Source organism: Vipera berus (genome assembly GCF_964194415.1).
Source record: "Vipera berus genome assembly, chromosome: 3".
Lineage (NCBI taxonomy): Eukaryota > Metazoa > Chordata > Lepidosauria > Squamata > Viperidae > Vipera > Vipera berus.
The window spans coordinates 54,459,825-54,483,433 of NC_138204.1; the positions used below are offsets into that span (position 1 = coordinate 54,459,825).

Genomic DNA, 23,609 nt, shown 5'->3' on the forward strand with positions numbered 1-23,609 from the left:
CCGCCCTGAGTCCCACCAAGGAGAAGGGCGGTATATAAATCAAATAAACTATAAACTATAAACTATAACATAAGGAGGGGCATTCTCCAGCCCTTCCTCCCCCCTTCCCAATAATTTACTTTCTTCATAGTCTTTGCCATTTATGAAAATATAAGACTAGGATGCTCACTGAACAGAGTTCAATCCAGTTAAAGTGAGAAAGAGCTATATTTATTTAAGATAAGCATGCTTATATAAGGTTTTTTATTGTGTAAACAATAATATAGCAATAGAATGAAATCTAACCACAAGATCAGTTGAAATTAATGAGGTTTCGTTTAATATAAACTCCATTAATTGCAATATGTCTGTTCTAAGCAGAGTAAGTCTGCATTTACATAATAGTAAAGTCCTATTGGAGATTACACAGTAAATCAACAATGTACAAAATGCTGTCAAGGTATGAACATTTCCTATAGTTCGTTGGAAAGAAAGCATGTGCCAGAAATACCTATTTTTTCTCTCTTTATACCCAGATTATGAATACATTTATAAATTCTACTTTGTATAAATTTATGTTCACAATGACCTTATCTCACTGTGTACAAATCCTTAATGATATGTTTGACGATCCAAGAATGAGAACAACGGGATATTTTGGGCTGGCATTTACAATTTTTTGATTAATGTTCCTTTTTTAATTTATTTTTTATTTTTTCACAGAAAATTAAAACACAAACTCCAAAGGGGAAAAAAACCAAGAAAAAAATTACAAAAATGAGACAAAACTAAACTAAATCATTAAAAATGTGGATTAAAAAACAAAAAACAGAAACTCGTGTTATCCTCCCTAGTTGAGCACTGACAAATATGTTACTGCAATAGTAGCTTTCTCCTCTTACAAAGAGGTCTAAGATTTATAAACTTCTACATTCACTTGTGATACATCTATTATACCATATATATGTAGAAAAAATAGCTAGGTTAATCAACAACAAAATTAAACTTCAGAACTCTGTGTTAACAATCTGTAATCATAATGAACTCTTAGAAAGTCTATCACAGTTTCTTATCTACCACAAACCACCCCAATTATCACATCTGATCAAATATCTTCGTTTGACTCTTAATAATAAAATCATTCCTTAGATTACTCTGAGTAATAATGCCATTAGTTAAGGATTTTCCCAACAATTGCATCTCATTCACCAGTACTATTAGTCTTTGATGTAAATATCTCTGCAACACCCATTGTTCAAACACAGCAATCTGGCCAAGAGAATCTAGTCCATCACACATCAGTTCCATTATCTCTGAATTTTTTGTGTCCTTTTTCATTTTTTCTGCCAAAGCTATAACAGAGCAGTTTTTCTTCATCATGTCTGGCAGCAACAAATCATATTCCAATTCATCAGATTACAAATCAAATCCAATTTTTATTTTCTGCTTTTGGGCACCGTCCTGGGTTTGATTCAGAACTGTTGTGAACCCATCAAATTGTTTATATCTGTGCTTTTAATGTGGTTTTATGTCAGTGGTGGGATTCAAATATGTGAACAACCGGTTTTCTGTGTGGATGCCACTTCCAGGAATCCATTCTGGGCCTGGGCAACAAAAAATTAGCTACCGGTTCTGCTGAAGTAGTGCGAACTGGCTGAATCCCACCACTATTTTATGTGCATCATGCTTAGTCAAGAAAAGTAATATTGGAATAAAGAGAACAAAAATGATTCCCAAAGGACAATGACAAGGATATAGCATCTAAGGCACAGAATCATACCCCAGTCTTAAACAATTCTATCAGTACAGATCTACAGTTGAGGATACCAGTAATGTTATTTGAAATGAATGTTATATTGTGATAAGTATGCAGCTGCTAAATCCTGCCCATACATTCAAATCACAAGCTACTCTGAAACAGAATGATTGGCAATGTAGTCACTACAGCAAAGGATATGTACCTTGATAAGATTTCGATATATTTATAGAGAACAAAGTGAATTGGTTACCGGAGATTAGAGTTTCTTTGTTGAATTATGATAACCTGTTATTCAAATGAAAGTGGGTATTATTCCAGTAGCTATAAAATAGCAACACGATGTAGAGCAGGCACAGCACAACTGGCGCATCTTTGGTGGAAGGAGCATCATGAAGCACCTAGCAATTTTCTTCGCTCTTGTGGCTTTTTCTGAATGCTTTGTTCAGTCAGTCCTCATTTTATTACTAATATTTTCATCACTGACAGCTGCAATTGTTTACTTGTTTAATTGATTTATTTGTGAACTTTCTATTCTGGCAGTACAGGGGAGATAAACTATGGATAGTATATTCAGATTTAAAATTACATTGTTATTTTAATACAATACAATGCAAAGAGAAAGCAGATTTGAGGCAATATTAAAGGCATTATTATACATTTTTGGTTTTGTGTAATGTAAACGTGGTGGCTCAGTGGGTTAGGACACTGAGCTTGTCGATCAGAAGGTCGGCAGTTTGGCGGGTCGAATCCTGAGTGACGCTTAACAGAGCGAGCGCCTGTTACTCGTCCCAGCTTCTGCCAACCTAGCAGTTCGGAAGCACATAAAAATGCAAGTAGAAAAATAGGGACCACTACGGTGGGAAGGTAACAGCGTTCCGTGCGCCTTTGGTGTTTAGTCATGACCACAGAGTCATCCTCAGACAAGTGCTGGCTCTTCGGCTTTGAAACGGAGATGAGCACCGGCCCCTAGAATTGGAAACGACTAGCACGCATGTGCGGGGGAACCTTTACCTTTACCTTTAAGATGTAAAAGTCATCTTAAATATTACTTAAATCAGATACTAAATATCTAGAAACTAGTTAAAACTTTTAATTAATGCTTTTAAAGTTTAAAGGTAGAATAAATTAACTTGCAGCATTTCCTTTAGGCAGTCGTATCATCTCTTACATTTTTGCAAATCTTTTGGATGTATGGTTTATTATGTTCATGAGTGTAGGCTATATTAATATTTTTGCTGCTGGGGTCAAGTTCAAAGCCCATGATGTTTGATTTAAATCCATAACTGTTTTTATTTAATTTAGAGATAGGGTGGATGACAATGTGAAACAGACTTATTTTTTTTTCATTAAAAGAAACACATACTGTATATAGGAGAGGGATGACAACATAGAATCTATTCATTTTGTTCTTCTATGCCAGGATTCCCATCTGGAAAGGAGAGAAACTTAGAGATATTCTTAGAAGGAATAATTTGCTGGAAAAACTTCTACAAAAACATCATTATGACATTGCTACTAAGTACACCAAACATTCTCCAGTTGTTTTCAATCCTGGTCAGCTAGCTGATGAGCCGCTCTTGAACTATTTAGATGTAAGTTGCTGGTTTTCTTTTGATTTGCCAATAGAAGAGAATATATGTAGCTCAGGGTTGATCTGTGGAGTCCTTGGTGCTCTCTAGCTTGCAGCCATGTGTCCAGAGAGTATGTTTTGACATGGAAAAACCTTTTCCCAAATATGCATTATTAATTGCCTGTGATAAAAACTGATATTTAAACAATTTTGAAAACTGAAAATTATTTTACCATTATAGATGTCAAAGTGCAAGTAAAATAATGCTAGCTCAATTATTCTTATTTATGTAGCTAAAAGGGTGACACACGGAGATAGCATTTACATATTCTGTTTATTCATCTGGTTTCTATTTTGTGTAATTCCCACCTTTTTGTACTATTCCCTTCTGTAGATATTTTTTCTCTTGCTTTATTTCATGTTTATCTCACACGTCAATATTAAAATATTGGCAAAAAAATATCTACTGTACTCAGGTCTTCCAACATATATTTATTATTTACAAATTAACAGTCCCAGTACTACGGAACAATCTACATTGGAACACCACCACAGGAATTCACTGTTGTGTTTGACACTGGATCATCAAATCTCTGGGTACCATCTGTTTTCTGCAAAAGTCAAGCATGTAGTAAGTAACTGTCTCCATCAGAGTGGATCAAGTGGGTTCATAGATGTACTAAATTTCATTATATTTACTGGGTAGCAGTGAAAGCTATCAAAGATGCAGTTTCATTGCATCATAGCCAGAAAATCCTGCAAGATGGGGAAAAAAATGCTTGAAGCCATTACTCTAATGAAGAAATTCTCTAAACAGGGATGCCAATCTGATAATGGCATGAGGTGCTTTGCTCCCTGAAATCTCACCAAGCTCTCCTGAAGGCAAGCCGCTGTAGCAGAATACACAGCTAGCACTGGCTTTCTTAGAAATGAGGGAACCCATTTTGCAGCCCAGAGGGAAAAGCATTCGACACAGGATAGCCTGTGTTTCTGTGGGGAGGACATCTTGCCTGCCTCGCTCCTCGCCTACCCACTGCTTTTTACCACTGTGCTGGCTTGAGAAGTGGACCAAACAATAACTTAAAGGAACAAAATAAGGATCGTTATCATGCTATTGTGACAATCCCAGGAGTAGAAATATGCTTATTTTATTTCATTTTATTTTTTAAAAGATTAGTGGAAGGATACAGGGTTAGGCAAGAAGTGGGCATGATGAAGCAGTTGATACCAATGGAATATATATATAGCTCAGGGTTCAACGGTGGAGTTCTTGCTGCTCTCTGAACTTGGTTGGTTTCTTGCAGACATTTTTTTTACCTGATGAGGCAACATTTTCAGTGGTAGCATTGAATAAAACATTTGCAAAAAACAAACAAACAAACAAACAAAAAACCAAGCTAAAAGAGCACCAAGGACTCTCCAAAGCAGTTGATTTCTGGTCATCTTAGTGCGGGTTACTTTGCCTTTTTCTGTTCAAGGCTGTCCATAAAGGGCAGATACTGATCAGCGGGGCATTCCCAACCCTATAAATGTTCCATAACAACATATGCATCTAAGATTCAAAAAGGTTTAGAATGGTAGACGACAACATCCCATGAACTTTAAATTAGAATCAGGAAAGTTTGGCAGTGGGATTTTAAGAATAAGGCCCACTGAGCACAATGGAATTTGGCTTCTAACAATAAACATGCATAGCCTTTGGGTAGCAATCTTCTAAGGAATACTGTATGTTCCACTGAATATTATGGGATTTGATATGTGACTGCGTAGGCAAATTTTAATTTGTAAAAGCACAGGGTAATTTTCAGCAAAAGGTTTCAAGATAGTAATTAAAATCAATTTCCTTATTTGAAGACTGACACAAAGAGTAACAGATCGTAGTTTCCAGAAATAACATTCCTTTTAATATTAAGTGACATTCCTCTAATAAATAATTATATCCACTAGTTTTATTAACCATTTATGTGGCTTTTCCTTTTAATAGGCGAATAATAATATGCTCTGCACTGTAAAATGTTGCAATGTTTTTCTTCAGGAAGAAATTTATATTATACTGAGTTTGATACCCACCATTGATTAAAAGATATTTTGATATTAATTAATGACTGGTGTTTTGTTTTTTACATTTAGGAAAACACCAACGATTTAACCCAAGCCTTTCTTCTACTTTCAAGAGCACACAACAGACTATGGCCATTGCCTATGGCACAGGAAACATGGAAGGCGTGTTAGGATATGACACAGTGAAGGTAAAACCAGCATTCTTTAGGTACCTAAAAGATGAGCAGATAATAAACGGCTAACAAAGTCTATTTCTAACAATGTTGTGGTTCATAGCAATTCTGGGAGTTAAAAAAAGATATTCATAATTCTCCTTCTTTCCTCCTGAGGTTTTAATACAGTAGTATCAACAGTATAAGAAGATTCTTTTTGAACTGGTAGTAAGGGTGGCAATTGATGCAGTAAAACAGTGGAAGCTTTTATGCTTTTTTACTATTTGCAATTAGGCTGTTTACAACATATTTACAACTCAGTCCTGGTTTTTGCCAGGTGTCAGGTTTCCTCCTATGTGTCTCCCTCCCAGAGAATATATTTTCTTCCAGCTTTTCTGCTAGCTGATTTAGTTTTTAAATTTCTATGTCATGAATCTCCCCTTTAGGGTGACTCTGGGTGACTTTGTTTTCCTTCCCCTTTTACCCAATTTCATCTCCCTTTTCTGGGCTTGACAAGAGAGAGAGAGAGAGAGAGAGAGAGAGAGAGAGAGAGAGAGAGAGAGAGAGAGAGAGAGAGAGAGAGAGAGAGCTTTACCACTGACTATTCCATCCTCCCTGACCTGGGTCTTGGGTAGAGTTCTCATCCCTCAGAGTCTTCATTTCCCTTCTTCCCGGAAAGCTACTCTTAGATTTTTTCTTCTTCTTTTTTCTCAACTGACCGAGAACTTTCTCCAACTTTTCTCTCCAGTCACTTCACTCACTCTGTGCACAGACTTTTTCTGCCCTCTCTCTCTCTCTGCTCACTATATGTTGCAGTTTGAGAAAATTCATTCTTGATTAAATAGAATCTTGGGTGTATAAAGAAAGCAATTAAAAAAAACCCAAAAACAAAAATTCTAAATAGATGCTTTGATCCTCATTGTGGGTATTGCATTTAAAACGTGGTACAGTTTGTGATGTTATATGGGTTGAGATATTAAGGAAAACTCTATCCATATCCAATGAATATTGGTGGCATCCAATATCCAATAATGGAATTGAGTTCATTGAATTTAATGGGGGTCTTCTTCATTAAACAGGATCATCCGGTGGTAGATATCTGGTCTAGGAAGGGCACCTTTTCTTTCTTCATATCTGCCCTCTGGGACAGCATTTCCCTAGAGATTTATATGACCCTCACCCCATGATGTTCAAGAAATCTCTGAAACCCAGACTGTTCCCTGGGCACATGATGGATGTTTAACCCTATAGCATTACATTTCTCCAAGGAATTGTTTGCTCTGGATGTGCATGGTTATGCTTCTTATTGGTTCTCTTTGTTATTATTTTAAAAAGTTGTATACTATCTAGATCAGAGGTCTTCAAACTTGGCCCTTTTATGACTTGTGGACTTCAACTCCCAGAATTCCTCAGCCAGGCATGCTGGCTGAGAAATTCTGGAAGTTGAAGTCCACAAGTCATAAAAGGGCCAAGTCTGAAGAACCCTGATCTAGAGTTCAACCTCCCATATTACATTATGGTACCTGAGCATATTAGAGATAGCAAGGCAAGGTTGTTCTGGGTAGTGGTTCAAAAAAATATATATCCAGATGACAGCCACAACTAGGTGATCAAATCTCCTAGCCTTTTTAAAGGGATGGTGTGTGTGTGTGTGTGTGTGTTTAAAGGTGGAGTTTCAAATTCATGGTTATGGGCACCAACTTGCCTTCACTGACCCAGCCCATCAACATCCCAGTAACAAGGTCAAATCTTATGCTCATTTCTGCGAAGGATGGAAAAATGACAGAAATGACATGCAAAGAGTAGCTCACACTAAGTTCTACGCACGATGCCAGCAGCTACACATTTACCTTGGAGCCTGAGATCATAATGAAATAGAATTTATACTGGTTTGGGGCAGATTCAGCCTCTTGAATAATTTTAATTAATTAGTAAAAAGTCCTGGCTGACTCAGTTATTGTCTCGAAGCCACAATAGTTATTAATTTAATTGTGTTCTGAAGAATATGAGCATAGGCTTATGAGGGTTGCCATCATTCATGATACTAGTATTAAAAGTCTGCTCTGCAGTTCACCAGGTTAATAGATAAAGGAATACTTTGTTTCTCTTCTAGGTGTCCAGCTACATTGATACCAATCAACCTTTCGGTCTGAGCACTGCAGAGCCAGGAACTATTTTTACCTATGCAAAGTTTGATGGAATCCTGGGCTTAGCCTACCCTTCAATTTCAGTTGACCAAGCAACTCCTGTCTTTGATAATTTGATGAAAGAAGGTTTAGTGCAACAAAACTTGTTTTCTGTTTATCTTAGCCGGTAAATAATATTTTTATCTACCAGTTTTGTTAGTGGTTGGAATGGAATATATTTCTTTGACAGCCCAGTTATGTCACCTGAATAACAAAGAATTGGGTTGTATTCTTAAAGAGTATGAGATGGCCATGGGTTGTAGTTAAAAAAAAAATTAACAACACAGAATAAGACAGCTGTTATTCCACTGTGCTTGCATCTGTGCAAAGGCCAATCTTCTCATGGCAAAATGTGTATGGGGATTCTCAATCATCCTGGACACAGTTGCCCCAAAGGTGCTTTTCCAAAAGGCAACTGGACTTTCTTGGTTATTTCCTTGAAAATGTTTTGCTTCTCATCCAAGAAGTTTCTTCAGTTCAGAAGAAGCTTCTTGAATGAGACGTTAAACGTTTTCAAGGAAAAACCCAAAAAAGTCCAATTATCTTTTGGAAAAGCATCTTTGGGACTTCTCATGGCAAATTCTCTTGATGATTCTGCATTAAGTTTAAAATAGCATGGGATGTCTCGGATTCCACAATGTCTCTATTATTGGCTCAGCTGTCTACTAACAGGAGTAGTAGAGAGCTGAACCAATGGATTTCTGGCCAACTATGGTTTTGTTGAAATTGATATTTCCTTTTGCAATTCTTTGAAAACCTGGAACTCCATAGAACTTATGAACAGACTGTTTCTTTATTGGGGAGATCTTCTATCCTGGCTCCTGGACTTGAGCTGTTCTACCTGGTCCTTTGCAGAAAATGGTGGTTTGATGACTTTGCAGTTCAACCACCCAGACTTTTTTTTCATGGGCAAATATGCACACAGTGAAGAAAAGACTTGAACAGATGGGTGGAGTGGGAAAGTGCAAGCCGTTCCTTTTGTTGTTGTTGTTGTTTTTGTTGCATGTGAGAATGAGGAATCTTTTTTTAATTTTGTGACATGGGACACTTAACGTGCTTCAAATGGCTTGGCAACTTCATACCATATATTCATGTTTCAGAAAAGCATCTGGGAGCGTGATCACTTTTGGTGGAATAGATCATTCTCATTATACTGGTTCTATTAACTGGATACCAGTGAGTCAACAAACATACTGGCAGATTTCAATGGACAGGTAAGCAGGATTTGCTATAAGTTATTTAGATTATAAATAATATCTATATCTATATTTATATCTATATCTAGATTGAGTTCTTTATTACTATTTTTCATTATTGCTGGACAGGGCTTTTTTTGTCATAGAACGCTCAGAACGGAGTTCCGGCACCTTTTTTGGATGGAACCTTGTAGGATAGGCAAGGCAGGTTGTATGACATGTGTGAGTTCCGGCACCTTTTTCTTTTACAAAAAAAGCACTGCTGATGGACACCAGAAAGTTTTATCAAATACTTTTAAGATTCATAACCTGAAGGGATAAGAAGTGAAAAGAAAGAAAGAAAAGTTAAGCTCACATCTGCTGGAATGAAAATGTTGATTACACATGGCATATTACATACTGGAAGAGCAGAGTTTCCTGCTCTAAAGGGCTTCCCAGCTACATTTATTATAACTGCTTTCTGCAGTTTCAAGCTGATATCCTGGTTTTGCCTTGTCTAATTCTGTAGTATAGAACCGTATTAGTCACCTCATGTTAACTTTTTAAGGAACACAGTAATTATACTGTATTTTAATAAGTATCACCATCACACAATTTCTGTTTCTTAGTGTTTTAGTGAATGGTGAGAAGATTGCCTGCAACAGTGGCTGTCAAGCAATTGTTGACACAGGTACCTCCCTCTTGGCTGGTCCACCATCCTCCATAAATAGCATCCTAAATGCCATTGGAGCTAATCAGGGGCAGGTAAGATTAAACCCCTTATTCTCTGCCATTGTATTTGCAATTCATTATATTTGAAAGACTCTTCTATTCACCCTCGTCACACTGATGTCCTTACGATACCAGGTGTGAGAGGTTAGGTGTAGAAATATGTAGATTGGTAGATATCTGATTTGTATTACTGCTCAGTTTGCATTGTGGTTTTCCACTTCAGCAGATTTCTGCCTATATATTTCATTAAAATTCAAATGTAAATTTGATAGTCCTGTTAAGATAAAGTTGTGTTTTACTCAAAATGTGTATGAGATGACCATGGATTATGGATCTAAAAAAATTAAATAATAAAAATATTAAATCTCCCTAGAATTTTTTTTAAAAAAACACATCCTGCATTTATCATGTAATCAAAGTAATGGAAATTATCTCAATTTGCAAGGTGGTGTTCACCTCAAGCATAACATTCAACGTCTATGGAGATTCTCAGTCACCTAGGTCATGATAGTCACAAAGGTGCTTTTTCAAAAGGTAACTGGATATTTTTTTTGTTTTTCCTTGAAGATGTTTAGTTTCTCATCTAAGATCTTCTCATCTTGGGTGAGAAGCGAAACATCTTTAAGGAAAAACAAAGAAAGTCCAATTGCCTTTTGAAAAAGCACCTTTGAGACGTAACACTTAATAAACTTAATAATGAGTTACCACTTAAGACAGCAATTTTACTTTCTTGAGATTTCGTATCTGGAGCAAAAATGTTGCATTTTGTGATTTTTTAAAAAAAATATTATATGTTGTGATCAGAATAATTCAAGAATACTCTTCCTTGTTTTGTATAGTCTGTAATCAACTGCAGCAATCTCTCCAACCTGCCTGATGTTGTTTTTGTGATCAATGGAATCCACTATCCACTGAAGCCTTCAGCTTATACTCAACAGGTACATAATAGATTTGGATTTATACTCAATGCCTGATTACAACTAGTTCTATGCAGATTGCAAGTGCCTGGTCTGTCCAAGGCAAGAGATAAAAATGGAAAGATGGAGGAAATCTGTTGTAAGAAATATTATTAGTAATACAGTTGGGTTACAAGGGCTGGAGATGCTCTTTTGAGGTGCATCTCAAATTCAAGGATAAAGGTGCTCTTTGGAAGAGCAACCATACCTGTACTCGGATACTGTGACATTAACATAGATTTTATTCTTGAATAAGGTTTTTGACTTTTAGTCATTTTGTCCTGCCAGTTACGTGCTTATCACTGTCAAGATTTTTTGATCCAAAAGTTGCAGTATGATATCAGGTGTTGCAAGTGTTTGTTTAGCTGTTCCAGGAAAGACAAAATCTGGAAGAAAATAATGCTGTTTTCCCCTCAGTTCCTCTTTGCATAGAAAATTGCAAAATCTCAATTTCTGCATTTTCTTTTTAAAACCACACTATGTGTTTTTACAATGGCAATGAGAAAAAAAAGCTGCTCACTTTTCAAATTTTAGCTACTTGAAGTCAAAGGATTACCCTAAAGGAAAAAGAGTGGTGTATAATTTAGATCAGTGCTTCTTAATCTCTAGATCAGTGGTTCACTACTCCAGGTCCATGGACCAGCATTGGTCCACAACATGCCAGCAACCAGGCTGTGCAAACAAGCGAAGCCCCATCCGTGGGATGCAGGCAGCATGCAAAACCACAATCCCTCAGGTTCATGGAAAAACCTTTCTCCACAGAACTGGTCCCTGGTGCCCAAAAGGTTGGGGGGGGGGCGCTGATCTAAATAGAACATGATCTATTTTATGTAGAAAGTATATGAGATATAAAGTTGTAGTCTGGCAAGTTTTACTACTCTTTTATTCCAAATACTGCTACGTCCAACTATCCTAGCACACCACAGTTGTTTCCACAATAAAATGAAAAGCACAAGAAGAGCAGTAAAACAAAGGCCCAAATCTGATTTGCTTGGAAGATCCTTCCCAGCATAACTGTCAAATGCTAGGGAAATCAGAAGATTCAGGCACTTCAAATGATTACAAAGATTTATTGCAAGCTTAAGTTCTCTACAAAATCTGAGCTACTAATGGTCAAGAGAAATCAACAGGAATTAAGAGGCATTAAAGGTGGGCTAGAGTTAGAATTAGATCTCTTGTGGGTTCGCAGATATTTGCAAGGATTCATGACTTATGAAACATTTGACCCCTCCCTCGGATTCAGCCTGGTTATCTCCTACAATTCCTGGCATCTCTGCACTAGACTTACCAAATATTATATTAAAAAGTGCTATTCTAATTATAAATCATATCTTTCTTATTATAAAAGTCTAATTATATCTAAGGGCTATCCATTCTTTTAATCATATTCAAATAAATATTTAATCACATAATGTCCCCTCTGGTAGGTCAAATCTTCTATTTCAGCTGTTCTCTGTTAAGTTAGGAGTTACCGAGCAGCCAAGAAACTAGGTTATTATCTGTTTCTCAGCTTCTCACCAGATTAACTTCAGTCCTTGCAGTTGTAGTCCTATATTCTAATCCACCACTAGATATCATTCTATATCCATTTTCCACTCTCCAAACAGAAGGTTGATTTCTTATATTTCACCCCACTATTTTTTCAAAGAGAAAATCTTAACAATTATCTCAGTTTTCAGATTTAGCAAAGCTGTAGTTTTTTTTTTTATTGAAAAGTTTTAACATACAATTTTCCTTTAAAACCCCCCCTCCCCCTCCCTTCTCCCTCCCCCCTACCTCTCCCCCCTCCCCCCCTCCCCCCCCCGACTTCCCAGAGCTAAATACAAGGTATATTAAAAAAACAATCATAAACAACCATATACTAACAACTGTAAACTCTAAAATCCATCACTCTCTAGCTTATATAGGATAAAACAAACCTTAGTAATATTAAATATATATAAAAAAACTAAAATAAAAAAAAGAAAAAAAGAAAGAAGACTTATTCAAATGCTACATAAAACTTCTTAACCCTATACTTGTTCTGGATAAACTCAATCCATTTTCTCCATTCCATAATATAGCGTTCTTGCGAGTGATCTTTCAAATAGGCCGAAATCTTCGCCATCTCTGCCAGGTCGGAAACCTTTAAAGTCCACTCTTCTATGGTCGGCAGTTCCTCTTTCTTCCAATACTGACCTATCAAAAGTCTTGCTGCCGTAATAAAATTCAACATCAACTTAGTGTCCACAACTGTAGCATCTGTAATTATTCCCAACAAAAAAAGTTGCGGACAAAACTTAATCCTCTGTTTAAAAATCTTCTGCATGTTCCACCAGACTTTTATCCAAAAAGCCTTAACCTTTTTACAAGTCCACCATATGTGAAAATATGTTGCGTCTTCATCACCGCACCTCCAACATTTAGGCTGATAATTCGGATACATACTTGCAAGCTTTTTAGGATCTAGATGCCATCTATAAAACATTTTGTAAAAGTTCTCTCTTAGATTTTGAGCTTGTGTGAATTTTACGTTCCTCACCCAAATCTTTTCCCACGTGTCCATTGTAATAACTTCCTGGATGTTTTGGGCCCATTTTATCATACAATCCTTAACAAGTTCTGTTTCCGAATCAATCTCTATCAACGCAAGATATATCCGTTTAATATGTGCGGGTCCCTGATTTCTAATTTGCTTTATCAAATTTTCATCAGTCATTGTAAAACCCTTTTTCTGATCTTCTTTCCACCTGGCCCGTAACTGAGTATATTGAAACCAGTTTTGAACAACCTTCTCTTCTCGCAAGAGGCTATATGATTTCAAACACCAGACATTTCTTTCCAAACTTAGGATCTCCTTGTACGTAGTCACATCATGTTTGAAACCAGCATGTATATTTTCTATTGCGTGTTTTGGAATTGCCCACAGTGGTATCCTGTAATCTAACTTATGTCTATACTTCTTCCAGACTCTCAGCAATGCCTGTCTTAAAATATGCACTCTAAACACATTGTCTACCTTCTTATCATACAACAAATATGCATGCCAGCCAAACAACAAATCATGGCCCTCAAGATTTAATAATCTCTCTTGTGTCAAATTAATCCAATCACTTATTCCTACTAATGCAGCAGCTTCATAATATAATTTAAAATTGGGCATTTTAAGCCCACCTCTCTCACGAGTATCCTGCATAATCTTAAGTTTAACTCGTGGCTTTTTCCCTGCCCACACAAATTTATTGATACCTCGCTGCCATTCCTCCAAATTAGAATCTTTCTTAAGAATCGGTATCATTTGAAATAAAAATAAAAATTTAGGCAGGACATTCATTTTCACTGCTGCAATCCGTCCCAACAAAGACAATTGCAATTTTTCCCAACTCTCCAATTCTTTTTGAATTCTCCCCCATAGTTTTTCATAATTATTTTTATATAACTTTGTATTAGAGGGCGACAAAAGCACCCCCAAATATTTAACCCTTTTAACAATCTCAAATCCAGTTAGTCCTTCTAAGAGAGCCTTTTGCGAAACTGTCATATTTCTGGCCAAAATTTTGGTTTTCTGTGTATTAACTTTAAATCCAGAAACCTTCCCATATTGTGTTATTATCTCCATCAGGTCCACAACAGAGTTCTCTGGCTGAGTCACTGTAACAACCAGATCATCTGCGAATGCTCTCAATCTATAATCCTGATCTCTAATTTGTATCCCCTTAATTTTTTCCGAATTCCGTATTTTAATCAATAATATCTCTAATGTTAACACAAATAACAAGGGCGATAACGGACACCCTTGCCTTGTGCCGTTCTCAATATTACATGCTTCTGTCAAACTATTATTAACTATAATTCGGGCAGTTTGTTTTTGATATAATGCCCTGATCGGTTGCACAAAATTGTCCCCAAAATCCATTTTGTCTAAAACTTTCAACAAAAATTGCCAATTCAATTGATCAAAAGCTTTTTCAGCATCTAAAAAAATTAGCGCCGCAGAGATCTGGTTGTTCCTTTCCAAAAACTCTAACACATCAACTATATGCCTCACATTATTTTTCATTTGCCTACCACTAATAAATCCTGTTTGGTCCCCATGAATCACCTGTTGCAGAACCCTCATCAGTCTATTAGCCAAAACCTTAGCAAATATCTTGTAATCTGTATTTAAAAGCGATATCGGTCTGTAATTTTTAACTTGAGTAGCATCTTGGTCTTCCTTCGGAATCAAGGAAATAAAAGCTGTTCTCCAAGACGGTGGCACCTTCCCCCCCCCTCTGGATTGTCTGGAACAGTTCCTTTAACGGTTTTATGATCTCTAATTGTAAATTTTTGTAATAGGCCGCCATCAAACCATCCGTACCTGGTGCTTTATCCACCTTCAGTTCCTTAATTGCTGTAAAAATTTCTTCTTCTGTAATCAATTGATTAATCCCCTCTTTTTGTACTTGCGTAAGAACTGGGATGCTAGCATTCTCCAAATATATATCAATGTCTTTTTCATTAATTTTCTCCTTAGCATATAATTTAGAATAAAAATCCACAAAAGCGTCCTTGATAAGGTCCTGTTGAAACACAACCCTTCCTTTATGCTCAATCTTATCTATATTAGAAGCCCTTTGTTTTTTCCTCAATCTATAAGCTAACCATCTACCTGGTTTATTAGCGTTACAAAAAGTATTATGCCTGGCAAACCGCAGATTGGTTGCCACTTGGTCAGCCATTAATTTATCAAATTGTCCTCTTAACAGTTTAATAGCCTCCTTAGTCTTCACATCCTCTGAGTTCAGAATCAAAGCTTTTTCTTTTTCCTTAATTTCATTCTCCAGTTCTTTCCTCCTAGCTTCCACAGCACGTCTATGTTTATTATTCATATATATCAACACCCCTCTCATGTAGGCCTTGCTAGCATCCCACACCATATCCATAGAGGTACCCTTGTTCATATTAATTTCAAAAAAATCCTTCATCCGCTGTTTGCATTCCTCCACATTTCTCTGATTTCTAAACAAATTCTCATTGACGCGCCACGAGCGCCTATCCCTTTTCTCCTTATCAATCTCTAACCAAACTGGACTATGATCAGAGATAGTTCTTGCGCAAATCTTCACCTTTTTAGTCCTCAAAAAAAATCATTAGTCAACAAAATAAAATCAATCCTCGAAAAAGATTGATGTCTATCAGAATAAAAAGTGTAATCCTTTTCCTGCAAGTGTCTCTCACGCCAAATATCTCGCAATTCCAAGTCATCCTTCATTTCAAAAAAAGATTTAGGCAGTCTAGCATGACTTGGAATGCGCTTAAAAGCTCCAGCCTTGTCCATCTGTACATCCAAAACACCATTCCAATCCCCCATAAAAATAAAAGATTTATAATCCAACTGGGTAAGCTTTGTGTGAAGTAAACTAAAAAAGTCAGCTTGTTGTTGATTAGGTGCATATAGTCCAACTAAAAGCGTCTTTTTACCTTCTAACAGCAGCTCTATCATAACGTATCTTCCAAGCTTATCTGCTTCAATTAAGTCTGCTGTTAAGGCACTTTTAACATAAACAACCACTCCATTTTTCTTATTCATTGCAGAAGCGACAAATTGCGTACCCAACCTTGAATTCGATAAATACTTTTGATCCAAAACTCTAATATGCGTTTCTTGCAAACATATAACATCTATCTTGAATTGTTTTAAATATTGAAAAACTTTCTTCCTCTTCTGTGGTGAATTTAGTCCATTAACGTTCCAAGTTAAAAATTTAGTTGCCATGCATATCCTCCCAAAGCTCTTGGAGCACTGCTTTGACAGGACTATCTTCTTTAGGCCGTGCTCCTCCCACTGCTTGGCTGTAAGTACGTTGTGAAAGTTCCAAAAACTTTTGCTGGTCTTGTTCTTTTATTTTCTTTGCTCGTTTTAAAGCAGCACGCGTTACCCTTTGCTCTCTAGGATCATCCAAAGAAGTTATAGCTTGATCTCCTCCAGCACCGTTTTCCTCTATTTCAACCTCTTGATGTTCTCCTTCTCCAGATCCCTTTGCAGCTTCCAGAAGTGTTAATGGGGTTGCTTTTAAAACGTTATTGTAGAAGTCACGCGCTTGCTTCACAGTAATCAGCCGATACCTTTTACCTTCATGCATCACCATCAGCCCCTCTGGAATCTCCCATCTGAACCTTATATCTCGTTGCTTGAGCTCTTGCACAAGAAATGTAAAGTCCTTCCTTCTCCTTAAAATCTTTGGAGGAATTTCTTTTAAAACCAAGACTTCTTGATCAGCAATCACAACTTTAGCATCATAGGCAGCTTGTATAACTTCATCTCTAATTTCTCTTTTAGCAAAGTAAACCACCACATCTCTAGGCAGCTTTCTCTGTCTAGCAATCCATGAGTTCACACGAAACACTTTATCCATACCCTCTCTTATTTCAGATGCTGGCTGATTCAGTACCACTTCAAGAGCCTCAGAAACCAGCTGCTTTAGATCTTCCTTAGTATTCTCTTTTAAGCCTCTAATTCTAACAGCAAACTGCATCTGGTGATATTGAGCAAGACTTAATTCTCTTTCCATTTTATCTCTTAAATCTTCATTCTCCCGTACTTTTGCTTCTAATATGGCATTCTTTTGAATCAAATCATCCACTTTTTCATCCAAATCTTCCACACATTCCGCCACTTTATGCACTTTGGACAAAATGTCTACCTTCATCACGCTGCACTTCTGTTCCATCCTCTCTTCTATTCTCTCCTCCAGTTTCTCCAATTTCTCCTCCATCTGTGCAAATTTATCACCCATTGATTCCAAAATTACCTGGGCATGTTTTTCAAGAGCATCTCGTAAGTCCTTCGGTGTCAATACATCAGGAGGGTGCAACGCCTGTAATGATGATTGTTGCACCGGAGAAGATCCACCACTCCGAAGAGTTTTAGGGGGAGGTTTAGCCGCCATCTTTTACTTTCAATTGTGACGCACTTTCACTTAGTTTAAAAAGTCCATCAAGCTCGAGAGTAAAATGAAATAATCCTCTTCACCTTTTCCTCTTGTACCGCTCTGCCTGCTCCTTTTAATCCATAGTTTTTTCTTCAGGCAGGGGTGGTCGCAGACGCCTGGCTCTGCTCCAAAAAATCCGGAGCAGAGACGCAGCCAGCTGGGAGCAACCCAGGCTTCGGGGGAGTTCAATCCTTCAGCCGCCCAAGCTCCAGGCTCAGGCGGCCCCGGAGAACTCTACCCCTACCTGGGGCCTCACCCCCTCCTCTTCTCCCGAGGAGGGGGCTTCAAATCCGCCCGAACAGCTGATCGGCGCTGTTTCGGGCGAAAATCACTCAGCTGAGCCGCGGGCAGCCCGGGAAGGCTGTCTCCGGCGCCGCGCAGCCACCGGAAGTTCAGCAAAGCTGTAGTTTTATACTGTTTCCACTTCAGTATTATGTATTTCTGTCCCCCATAAAAAGATTTAAATGCCGCTTCCGTTCCTCTGGAAGGGTGAGGCTACAGTCCCTTTCCTTCTACGTTTGGAGGTTTTTAGCTTCTTGGGAGCCTTTTCCAGGAAATTCAGTTGAAAATAGTAAAGAAAGGATCAATATTCTCACCCAGTTCCAAACAAGCTGTTTATGATCTGCTAGTTAGTGCTTTGTTTCTTCGGTTGTCAGTAGCTGAATGCTGGCCACAGGGATGCAGCCAGTCTTTCCCCTGCCGATTTGGAGGACTTTCCTCAGATCATACAGAAAGAATACCATCTCTCCATGATCAACAAGGCACCCCTCCTTCTTCATCGCCTCTTTGGGGCGACTTTAGGCCCTTTTAGTAGGGTGAAATCAGGCACGGAATGAAGAGCTCTGCTTTCCTGTGTCAGTACCACTATGAAGTCAAACCGGAAATCCTAGATTTACTAAATATTGATGCCTGTTGATAATATACTAAAAGCTCTTATCAAATTCAACTCTTCAAATAAGTTGGATTATAATTCTAAGAATTCTAAAATACTCTGGGCCCTAATTTTAGCTCTGCTGTCAGGGAATTCCAGGCAGTGTCCCAAAACAATGAGTAATCCTGCCTATGTTATCTATGCCTGGGGTTTACTGATTAGTGGGTTCTTTCAATGCAACCTGTACACCAAAATAATAACACAGAATCAAGTCAATCACTCTGTGGAAAAAAATAAACTGCCAAGGAATTTTCTCCATGATATTATTTCAGGGCTTGATGGATATGTGGAAAACAGAGTCCACTTCCAAGCTTGAATCTCCTTATAGTTTCTACATGTGTGTTTAGTGAATTAGTCAATTTTTGAGTTCACATATTATTTAAACAATAAACAAATGGAATAAGCTGATTTGCACAACACGCCACAAAGAATCAAACCAATATTTAGAATAGAATAGAATAGAATAGAATAGAATAGAATAGAATAGAATAGAATAGAATAGAATAGAATAGAATAGAATAGAATAGAATAGAATAGAGCTGGAAGGGACCTTGAAGGTCTTCTAGTCCAGCCCCCTGCTCAAGCAGGAGAACCTATACCATTTCAGACAAGTGACTGTCTAGTATGCACTAACCAATCTATAAAGTTTTTAACTGATTTCTCAACTATGTTATCTCCTGAAAATTTATACTGTTGATATTAATAACTCTTAACATAAATATTTATTAATGTCTTCCTGGATTAAAAGGACAGTAATACAAAACAGTACTATTACAATGTCCACATAAATTCACTTTTTTTTGTACTAGCAGAAATAATTTCAATACTATCCTTCCCATTGTCTAGCTAAGTTCAAAGATAAGATAAAATTGCAGTGCAATTATTTTCTCAATGGAGCAGCACATAAAGCAATTTGCAAGTCTGGAATCTCCCTACAGCTTTTAAAGAGCTTTCTTACTTGAACAGTTGATTTTTATTCCTTTGGGTATCATCGTAGCTAACAATCTCTTTGCATACCATACCCCAGCATTTACTTCATTATTTCATTTAGTTTATTCTTCTTTTATAATTTTTCTAGGGAACACTTGCTTAGCTTTTTGTGTTTGTTTGTTTCTTGGCAAAATTTGACTATAATTAATTCATTGAATAATCCATGCACAGGTTCAATCTTATGGCTGTTTTTTAATTTCTTTTCTTTTCTTCCTTCCCTAGGTTATACCAGGCTATTGCAGGACTGGTTTCCAGTCATCTCCCGGGGATCTCTGGATTCTAGGGGATGTGTTCATAAGAGAATACTACAGCATTTTTGATAGAGGCAACAATCGAGTTGGGCTGGCAAAGGCAATCTAGAAAAAAAAATCTGCTTTTTACAACAGTGAATAATGTATCTGTTTAATCAACACATCCAACTATATTTTAACTTCCCAGCAATGTATTGAATTAACTCTAGTCCTGTGATTTTAAATGCAATAACTGATATATTACAAGATAATTTGCAAATGATAGCACCATTCAAGTATTTCTAATCACCACTGCATGCAAAAAATAAATACATAAATATCTCGTTCCAAAGTTATGTTGTTAGAACTGTTGCTGAAACACATTGTAACTTGTGGTGGCTTCAGGGTAACACTTGGCAAAATCTCTGATGTTTCACCCTGCCCCATCAGGAATATTTATGTGTTGGAAAATGAATTACCAATCACTCTCCAGAAAGTGTGACCAACCAGGGTTGGGGAACTTTAAAGGTGCTATGACCTTTCTTTGCAGTTTGTTTGGGGTAGTTCATAGTCAACTTTTACTTATTGTCTGTTTGTTTGTCAGGAGAATAGCTGTCTCCCCATCCACTGAATGATTTGAAGGCTGATATGGCAAAGTGGCCTGTGTTTTTCAAAGCTGCTGTATTGGAAAGCACGCGCTAAGCTGCCCCAAGCCTTCACTGCTTCTTCCTGTGTTCATTTTCATGTTAAGCTGCCTGCCTCAGCAGTCCCATTGTCTGTCTTCACTGCTGCTCGCCAATTATTTCTTGAACCCAGTAGTACTTGCTGGTCTTCTATCTATAATCTGACATCAATCCATCTGCCTTTCTTGAATCATCTGGGTATAATTCCTTATGGGACCAATTCCTACAGCAACTTAGCAAGTAACCAAGGCTCTACTTGACTGGCAGCTGCTTGCTTGGGCTTCACTGATATGCAGTGACAGTCTGCCACGAAATATGGAAGAGAGGAGTGGAGGGGAAAATACTTGGGAAACTGCAACATGCTGTGCCTTCTCAAGGAACTGCTTCAAGGTCATTCAGCTGGAAGAAGGAGGAGGTGGCATACCAGAGCATGCCTGAACTGACCATTAGGAAAACAGCTTGCAAGATTTTAATTGGACACTTTAATTGGGATGGGAAATGAAAAGCAATCAAGGAAGGGGAAAGTGGAAAGTATAATGTTTGGAATTTTGGTGCACAAATCACAGTTCTGGCTATGCCTTACTGCAATCCACTTGATCTCTAATAAAACTATACCTTTCTCAACAAATGGAGCCAAGAATCATTTCTCTTTGGAGGTTCAGTGAGGGCAGTCTGACACTGAATATTGTGTTAAAACACTGCTCCAGCTTTGCTAAGGGAGCTCCTTGGGAAGTCTTTTTTTTGTCAATGAAAGTAACATTTTGGGTGATCTGGGATTTTCACCATCCTACATTTCAGCCTTTCAATCTGGAGCCAGAAGTTGAAAATAAGATAATTGGCATCTGGTTAGTATCATGGTGACAACTTTTTTTAAAAAAAATAACAGTAATAAAGTGAGGTCTCCATCTCTCTGACAGCAACAACAAAAATGGTAATGGAGCACAAAATCCTAGAGTGGGTCATAGCAGACCTCTGACTTCTTCTCCTCCATGCAGAAGGACTCACGAAAAATACATAAAAAGATTGAAAACACTTTTTTGTGGTAAAATCCATCTTAGCCTACCTCATCAGCAGGCTAATAACAAGAGAAACACTCCACTGTGAGAAAAGCCCTTGGCAAATAATGTGGGGTATCTTCATATCTGGGCTGAGATGGAAGAACAAGACATGGACAGTCTTGTCGACGTCATCTGGGAAGAATTTGATCCTGTAACTCCTAAGGAAGTGGACAGGATTATGAGAAGGTTGAGCTCCTCCACATGCTTACTGGACCCGTGCCCTTCCTGGCTGGCCTATGCAGCTCGAGAGGGGACACGTGGCTGGTTCCTAGCGGTCATCTCTGCTTCTCTGAGGGAGGGTCACTTCCCCACTGCCTTGAAGGAGGCGGTGGTGAGACCTCTCCTCAAGAAGCCCACCTTGGACCCATCCTCTTTGAATAACTTTCGTCCAGTCTCCAATCTTCGCTTCCTCGCGAAGGTTGTTGAGAGCGTGGTGGCGCACCAACTTCCTCAGATCCTGGATGAAGCGGTTTATCTAGACCCGTACCAATCGGGTTTCAGGCCGGGCTACAGCACGGAGACGGCATTGGTCGCTCTGATGAATGATCTCTGGAGAGCCCGGGACAGGGGCCATTCCTCTGTCCTAGTCTTATTAGACCTCTCGGCGGCTTTCGATACCATCGACCATGGTATCTTGCTGCGACGCCTCAGGGGACTGGGAGTGGGAGGCACGGTTCTGCGTTGGTTCTCCTCCTTTCTCCAGGGTCGCTCGCAGTCGGTGCTGACAGGGGGACAGAGGTCGACCCCGAGGCCTCTCGCTTGCGGAGTCCCTCAGGGGTCGGTCCTCTCGCCTCTCCTGTTCAACATCTACATGAAACCGCTGGGTGAGATCATTCGCAGTTTTGGAGTAGGGTACCATCAGTATGCTGATGACACCCAGCTTTTCATCTCAACTCCAAACAATATCAGTGATGCCCTAGACGTGATGTCCCGCTGCCTGAAAGCGGTCCGGGAATGGATGGGGAGGAACAGGCTTCAACTGAACCCGGACAAGACTGAATGGCTGTACGTTCCGGCAAACCAGGATATTCAGAATGTCCCATCGCTTAACATCGGGGACATGTTACTACCCCCTGTTGATAGGGCCCGCAACCTGGGTGTCCTCCTAGACTCGCAGCTCTCCCTAGAAGACCACATAGGAGCTGTGACCAAGGGGGCCTTCTCCCGGGTACGACTAGTTCGCCAACTACGGCCTTATCTGGACCTGGATTCCTTACGTACAGTCACCCATGCCCTTGTGACCTCTCGCCTAGACTATTGCAACGCTCTCTACATGGGGCTGCCCTTGAGATCCACTCGGAAGCTTCAGCTGGTGCAAAGTGCAGCGGCACGGACACTCTTGGGAGCCTCCCGATACTCCCATATCACACCTCTCCTCCGTGCGCTGCACTGGCTTCCGGTTGCCTTCCGTGTGAAGTTCAAGGTGCTAACAATGACATACAAAGCCCTACATGGCATGGGTCCGGACTACCTACGGGAGCACCTTCTGCCGATGTCAGCACCCCACCGTCCTGTGCGCTCCCACAGAGAGGGCCTCCTCAGGGTGCCACCGCTCAAGGAATGTTGGCTAGTGGCCCCCAGGGGGAAGGCATTCTCAGTGGGTGCGCCAGCCCTCTGGAACAGCTTACCAACCGAAATCCGGATGGCCCCCGACCTCCGTACCTTCCGACGCGACTTAAAAACTTTCCTGTTCCAGCAGTCCGGCCTGGCATGATAGCGTTAATTGGGGTCCCAGTTTGTTTTCAATATTGTTTTTATTACTTTTTATTGTTCATCTGTAGACCTTCCTTCCTCTGTACACCGCCCCGAGTCCCTCGGGAGAAGGGCGGTTTATAAAAACTAATAAATAAATAAATAAAATAAAATAAATAAATTTCAGAAAGCAGGACATGTGTATAAATCCCTTGAAAAATTGCATTTCATTGAAGACAAAGTCAATTCATTTCCTACCCAAATTTCTTTGAATGAGATAAACTTAGCTCACATGAACGAAGTGATAGGCCACCAAAAAGCATTTATACAGGCAACCTGGGCCTATAGAGATGGTTTCAGTTTGCTTAAACTTCAGAAAACTTAAGGCTGTCAATTAATGCTATTGACGGAGGCTTTCTCCCACACATCTTAAGTTGCCAAAAGCTGTGGAATAGGTTTAGCTCTGATTTTGGGGGTGGGTGGGTGGGTGAGGGAGGCTAGT

At 38.8% G+C, this 23,609-nt stretch overlaps 1 protein-coding gene across 1 annotated transcript; it reads left to right on the top strand.

Annotated features, from left to right (window-relative positions):
- Positions 1-419: 419 nt before the first annotated feature.
- On the top strand, positions 420-19,804 carry LOC308666578 (embryonic pepsinogen-like; the record flags this gene model as incomplete). Its single annotated transcript, XM_081325471.1, has 9 exons — positions 420-439; positions 3,159-3,330; positions 3,822-3,939; positions 5,439-5,557; positions 7,635-7,834; positions 8,808-8,921; positions 9,512-9,647; positions 10,454-10,552; positions 19,667-19,804. The coding sequence occupies 9 exons, from the start codon at positions 420-422 to the stop codon at positions 19,802-19,804; spliced, it is 1,116 nt and encodes a 371-aa protein (XP_081181597.1).
- Between the last annotated feature and the right edge of the window lie 3,805 nt (positions 19,805-23,609).